This window comes from Phyllostomus discolor, chromosome 12, assembly GCF_004126475.2.
Source record: "Phyllostomus discolor isolate MPI-MPIP mPhyDis1 chromosome 12, mPhyDis1.pri.v3, whole genome shotgun sequence".
NCBI classification, from domain to species: domain Eukaryota; kingdom Metazoa; phylum Chordata; class Mammalia; order Chiroptera; family Phyllostomidae; genus Phyllostomus; species Phyllostomus discolor.
Genome location: NC_040914.2, coordinates 44,595,709 through 44,602,108, shown reverse-complemented (window position 1 = coordinate 44,602,108; position 6,400 = coordinate 44,595,709). Strand labels below are relative to the sequence as shown.

General features: G+C 70.4%; 1 protein-coding gene across 1 annotated transcript in view; it reads left to right on the top strand.

Moving 5' to 3' along the window:
- Positions 1–6,081, top strand: part of ARNT2 (aryl hydrocarbon receptor nuclear translocator 2) — a 65,804-nt gene extending 59,723 nt beyond the window's left edge. Inside the window, exons 10-12 of the mRNA XM_036013557.1 lie at positions 3,785–3,796; positions 5,908–5,938; positions 5,983–6,081. Of these exons, the coding sequence (XP_035869450.1) occupies positions 3,785–3,796; positions 5,908–5,938; positions 5,983–6,081 (142 nt within the window). The remainder of the gene's footprint in view (positions 1–3,784; positions 3,797–5,907; positions 5,939–5,982) is intronic.
- The last annotated feature ends 319 nt before the right edge of the window (positions 6,082–6,400 follow it).

The window sequence follows — 6,400 nt, the reverse complement described above, 5'->3', positions numbered from 1 at the left end:
GAGTTCCTGAGGCTCCCACAGCGTCCCTGGGAAACCCGTCTGGGCTAGTGCACAGACGCGGACGCCGTCCCATGGAGGCGCCAACACGGGGTGATCGGCCGATAGGAAAAGGAGGGGAAGAAAACGTTCGACCCAAACGTCTTCCAGCAACCGGGCTGCCTCCTTCCTCGGGCGCCACGGGACGACGTCCCCAGGCACGCCCTGTCTGCAGCCACCGGCGTGACACGTGACTCGCGTTGCGAGACCAGCGGGGTGTCAGCCTCGGCGCCCAGGAGCAGAGCCGACAGGTGGGGGAAGCCGCAGGGACGGCACACGAGGCCGCACACACCTGGAATTAATGTGGAAGCTGTTAGGAGGCAAAGATGACGACCGGGATCAGATCAGTTCGGAAAGACCCCAGGCCCGGTTTGGACTCGGGGTCTCAGACCGAGACTTTTCCCACGTCTCTGACGTCTGCAGGGAAAGTCGCTCCCAGCATGTTCACGCACGACTGTTAACGGGAAAAGGGAAAGGAGGAGGGAAAGTAGTCTCGCTTCCACAAAAAGAGGAGGAAATGGCCGGCAAATTGCAAACACTCAGAAGAAGAAGTGGGGTGTCGGGGAGCTGGGACGACCGAGGGGGATGACACAAGGTGACTTCAAGGACTCCTGGTTGACAAGTCCTGAAGAGGGACCGCCGAGCTGTGAGAGAAGCCAGCGGAGAGCTCGAAGCCCCAAGGACGGGGCCGTGGAGGCCGTGTCTGTGTGCATCCCCCGTGCCCCCCTGGGGAGCGGGGCTCCGGCCCAGGACCCGCGGGCCCCAGCTCCTAGTCCTGGTCTCGGCGCCCGTCCTCCCCCACGGACGCGTCCTGTCCCCCGGGGCGGGGGGGTCTGGTGAAACAGGGTCTGAGGAAGGACTTCGTCAGTGCTTCCCGGCCCTCGGAGGGGCCCGCCTCCCGGTGGCGTGTGTCCCAGCCCCGGGGTCAGTCCCAGCCCGGGCGGGGGTCAGGTGCAAGGGGGGAAGGGAGGCCCCACGAGGAGCCCCCCGAGGTCTGCGGGGCAGGGGGCCCCGGACCGTGACCCTTGCTCTGCTTTCCCCAGCGGAGAAGAAGATGATGAGCTCCGCCTCGGCCTCGGGCACCCAGCAGATCTTCTCCCAAGGGGGCCCGTTCCCCGCCGGACACTCGGGCAAGGCCTTCAGGTGCGTGCCGGTGTGTGCCAGGGGCGGGGGGGCCACCCGGGTCTCTGCCAGGCTCCGTGTGTGTGTGGTGACTGCCTGCCTGCAGGCCCCGGCCTGGCGGAGGGCGCCGGAGGCTTGGGGTCTGCCAGGGAGAAGGGGCCGAGCTGGCCCCCTGCCTGGACCTGGGTGGGGCTGAGCCGCTGACACCTGGCACAGGAGCCGGGCTGCCCCGTCCCCTGGTCCCCAGAGGCCACAGCCTCGTCCGAGGACTAGAGGACGGCACGGCCCATCATGCCCATCGTGCCTGGGGTCTCCGCCCAGAGGGTGGCTCAGGTGCAGGCAGCCTGTCTGCCTTCCCCAGCCTGGTGCTCGGCCCCCCAGGCCTCTGTAGGTCCCCGAGGAAGCCCCATTGCACTGCTGGAGGGGGGACCTGGCTCAGGGCCACTGGGGAGACGGGAGTGTAGACGGGAGGCCAGCAGGAGGCGGCACCGAGTGCACGAGACGGGAGTGATGGGGAGGCCCCGGGTCTGGGAGAAACAGGCCAGGATCGCGGGGCCTTGAATGCCACTTGGAGGAGTCGGGACTCCATCGAGGGTGGGTCTCGGGGGGAGCGTCCCTGGACAGGCCCGTCTCTCCCCCGAGAGCGAGCACGCCCACAGCCCTCGGCCTGTCTCCCGAGCCCTGGAGCCCTGCAGGTGCCCGAAGGAACAGCTCAGCCAGAGCCCCAGGGAGGGAGGGAGCGGGAGGCTGGCGTCCCCAGCGACAGGCGTCTCCTCCGCTCCTGGGGGTTGTCGGCCGAGAGGGGGGGCATGGTGGGGCGCGGGACAGAGGGGGCGTCTCAGGGCAGCTGCCTGCCTGTTCTCCCCCTGCCCCCCGCAGCTCGTCGGTGGTGCACGTGCCCGGCGTGAACGACATCCAGTCGTCCTCCTCCGCGGGCCAGAACCTGCCCCAGATCCCCCGGCAGCTGGGCCAGGGCCAGGTGGCCTGGACGGGCAGTCGGCCCCCCTTCCCCGGGCAGGTACGGGCCTCCCCGAGGGCGCTGCCCCCGGCCACCGAGCGGGCGGAGCTCTGCACGCCGTGCGCCCCGACCCGGGGCTGGGCCCCCAGGAGCTCGAGCCAAGGGAGCTCCTGGCCCTCGAGGTGCCGAGGCCCCATAACAAGAAGCCGGGAACCCAGGCCACTGCAGCCTGGGGGGGTGGGGTGGGCGACCTGCCCCAAAGATCCAGGCCCCATGAGCTGCAGTTCTGGGGCTCGTACCTGGGGGCCAGACCCCAGGCCTCGTGCCCAGCCGGCCAGGAGGGCCGTGGGGGTCCCGTCAGCCCAGGGCAGGTGCTCCTGCTGCTCCCAGACCCAATGGAGGCGGCGGCCCCCCTGGGGCCCGGGGCGGGGACCTGCGGAGCGCACTCCCTCCACCCGCCTGGTCCTGACCGGAGCACACGCCCTCTCAGTCCAGCAAGGCGCAGTCCTCCCCCTTTGGGATCGGCTCCAGCCACAGCTACCCGGCCGACCCCGCCTCCTACAGCCCGCTGTCCAGCCCCGCGACCTCCTCGCCCAGCGGGAACGCCTACTCCGGTCTGGCCAGCAGGACCCCGGGGTTCGGTAGGTGGGGGCTGGGGCTGGGGTGCTCGGTGGGGGGAGGGCTGCGTAAATGGTTTCTGAGGGTCCCGGGTGATGCCACGGGATGGCTGCGAGTGGGGTCAGAGGGCACGTCCTGGGGAGCGGGGAGCGGAGCCCGGTAGTCAGAGCTTCCGTGTCAGCTGCCTGTCGGCCTCCAGACAGGTGGCCGCTGCGCAGGGTCCTGGCTCCTGTGCGGGGCCCCCAGCCACCTCCCCCCTAAGCTGCATTGGGCCCCCTCAGCCCCAGGGGTGCAGCCTTTCCCGACCCCGCCTGTCCCCCTGCATTCATCCTGTTGCCTTGTCCAGCGTTTGAATGTCCTTGCCGTGTCATTCCGTGGAGCCGCCCTCAGAAGCCCAGAGTGTGTTACAGATGCGTGCACACGGCCTGGGTGCCGGGCTCCTGGGCTGCGCCCCCGCTCTGGCCCTGGAGGCCGGAGGCCTTGACGGGATTTCCTGCGGTCCCCGCACCGAGTTCCCTGGTCTGGGCGCTGCAGGCGGCGGGCTGTGAGCCAGCGCTGGCGGGGGGGGGGGGGGGGGGAGAGGGGCGGCGCTGCACAGGAAGTGCCCAGCGCGGTGCCCACAGGCGGCACCTGGAAGCGCGAGGTCCTGTGTTCCTCCCTGGACCGGCTAGTGCCCTGTCGGAAGCCACCGGTCCGTGGATGCTCTTCTTCCACACGCGTGTGAGAAGAGAGTTCTTCCCAGGAGTTTAAGGATTTTCATTGTACAATCTCGTATTGACCGTAATTAACACTCTCAAGGAACCCTGGAGAGGGGGCCAGCCGCCCTCTGGCCTACACCTCCCCACCTGCCCCCCCCCCGGCCCCCCCGCCCCCGAGGAGGGCGGACAGCAGAACGGCTGTCCTGTTCCCAGTGGGCTGCACCCGACGGGCTGGGGGCAGACCACACGCCCGGGCAGTGCCCTCCGCCAATCCCGTCCCTGGGAGAAGGCGGGGCCTGACTTCCGTGTTCAGCGTGCACGGAGGTGGGGGACACGCGTCAGAGCTGGGGGCACCCGAGGACGGCTGCGGGGGGCCAGGGGGCCGCAGTCCGCTGTCCTGGGAGCCAGCCGAGGGGGGGCAGAGAGCGGGCGGTCGGGGTGCCGACGCCCGGGAGAGACTGGGACCGGAGCGCTGGTGCCTGCAGGCCGTGGCACAGCGGCAGAGCAGGGCGAAAAGCAGGAAGGTGCTGCGTGGGCCGTGGCTTCCCCCGTCCGAGGGCACGGGGGGGCCGAGGCGGACGGGCGGCTCTTGGGGAGGGCGGCGGCCGGCTGGGCGGCCGTAACAGAGACGCACAGACTGGGTGACCCGACAGCCAGCACTGCTTGCCCACGGGCCTGGCGGCTGGTGGTCCGAGGCCAGGGTGTCGGCAGGGCGGGCTTCTCCGGAGGCCTTTCTCCTCAGTGGGCAGGCGGTCCTTCTCTCCCTGGGTCCTCACCTGGTCGTCCCCCCGTGAGTGTGTCTGCACCCTGATCTCCTCCTCCTCTTTTCCTTCATCCTCGCCTGTGGTGGATACGTCTGTGGGCTGGAGACGGAGAGGAAGGCAGGGAGGGAGGGGAGAGAGAGGAACATTCATCAGTTGCCTCCCGTACGCACCCTGACCGGGGACCGAACCCCTCAGTTAGGCGTGTGCCCTGAGTGGGAATCGAACCCGTGACCTTTTGGTGTCCGAGGGGGTGCTCCAGCCGTCTTGGCCCAGAGTCCACCCCAGTGGCCCCATCTTTCCTTAACGACCTCTCCTTGGAGTCGGCTCCAAACAGAGTGACGTTCTGAGGTCCTGGGGGTCACGGCCTCACATGTGACCGGGGGGGGGGCATGGCCAGGGCCCCGGCAGGAAGGAGGGCGGAGGGAGCCCCCCCACCCACGCCGGCGTCCCACCCCGCCCCTCGGGTCTTCCAGCTGAGAGCGGGCAGAGCGGCGGGCAGTTCCCCGGGCGGCCCTCGGAAGTCTGGTCGCAGTGGCAGAGCCAGCACCACGGGCAGCAGGGCGGCGAGCAGCACGCGCACCAGCAGCCGGGGCAGAGCGAAGTGTTCCAGGTAAACGCAGCGGCCGCCGCCTTCCCGAAGGTACCCGCGCCCTCCCCCCGCCTCCTCTCCCCCACCCCGGGGTCCCGGCCGCAGTGGTGGCGGCAAGGGAGTTCCAGCCTGAGGCGTGGCCCTGACTGGAGGGTCCGGGGGTGGACGGCTCAGTCCTTCCCACCCAGTCTGACCAGGGCCCGGCTGCCCCCTGCCAGGCCCGGAGGCCCTGCAAAGCAGCGGTGGTGGGGCAGGTGCCCCAGGACGGAGGGGGGGTGTCATGACGCCCAGGATCCTAATCCCCAAGGGCCAGCTGCCTGCGGCCCGCCCTCATCCCAGACCCTCTCCCCACGGGCCGAGCAGCGTCTGCCCAGGCAAAGGCCTAGAGCCCAGATGCCGCGCCAGGTCTCGGGAGGGTGCCATGCCCAGGTCCCCTCCTGGGCCTCCCCCCATAGTGCTCACCCCATCCCTCCCTCCGTGACAGCCCAGCCATCCCCCCCCCCTCCATCCCGCATCCCTGCGGGATGGAGTTCCCTCCCTGGCTTGTCATGGCCACCAGGCCACACGGGACTCTCGGTCCCACGAGTGTGTGAGACGCTGGCCTGGCAGCTGCTCAGCAGCCTCGTCAGAGCCCCGACGGCGCTGATGCGGCCGAGGGGTCCTCGGGGGGCGGGGGGCGGCCTGGGCTCCCCGACTCACAGGGTCATGGGATTCTCTCTCTCCGGCATGTCCTGTGGACTGAGGGGTCGACAGAGCCCCTGTGGGAAGTGGCCGTGAGGGAGGGAAGTGCAGCCACTCCGTGTTCTGGGCGGGCAGTCTGAGGCCCCGGGAGCTGGGAAGTCTGGGGGTGTGGGGCTTCGGCGGCACCCCCCGAGGACACAGAGGTGAGGGCCACAAAGGCCCCTGCGCCCCCTCCTGCTCTGCGCCTCCTGCATTTCCACGGCTGACTGGGTGTGCTGTCTCACAGCCGGCTGGGCTCTCCCTGCCACCCGGGGCCCTTGTGCTCCCTGGGCCCTGGCTCCACTTTAAGCTGAGGGGGTGGAGCAGCTGCCCGGGTCTCGGGGGCATTGGGGGTCCCCTGCAGCGCGTCCCCGAGGGGCTGGGGCTGCCCCCTACCCGGACACGCCGCCGTGGGGCCGAGCGGGGCGCGCGGGTGCCCGACTGCCCTGCGGCTCCTTGTCCCTCCCCCACCTGCAGGACATGCTGCCCATGCCCGGAGACCCGGCCCAGGGCGCGGGGAGCTACAACATCGAGGACTTCGCCGACCTGGGCATGTTCCCGCCGTTTTCCGAGTAGCCGCGGACGGGCGAGGCCTCCGCTGCGCAGCGCCCCCAGGCTGTGACGGGGACGCCCACGGGAGTGGGGCCCCCCCACGCTTGCCCCGCCGCAGAAGCCCCCCAGCAGGAGCCCCCCCCGCCCCCCCGAGTGCCCCCCAGCACCGCATCATCACTCGGCTCCAACCCGCCCGGCCCCCTGCCAGACTCCGGGGTCCGTCGTATTTATTGTGTTGAACCCGCGTGTCTTCGGGGGGCGTGGCCGCCGGGCCCTTCGAGCCTCGTCGTGTGTGATCTTGTCGTGGACGAGTGTCGCCGACGGAGACGCTGGTGACGCGTCC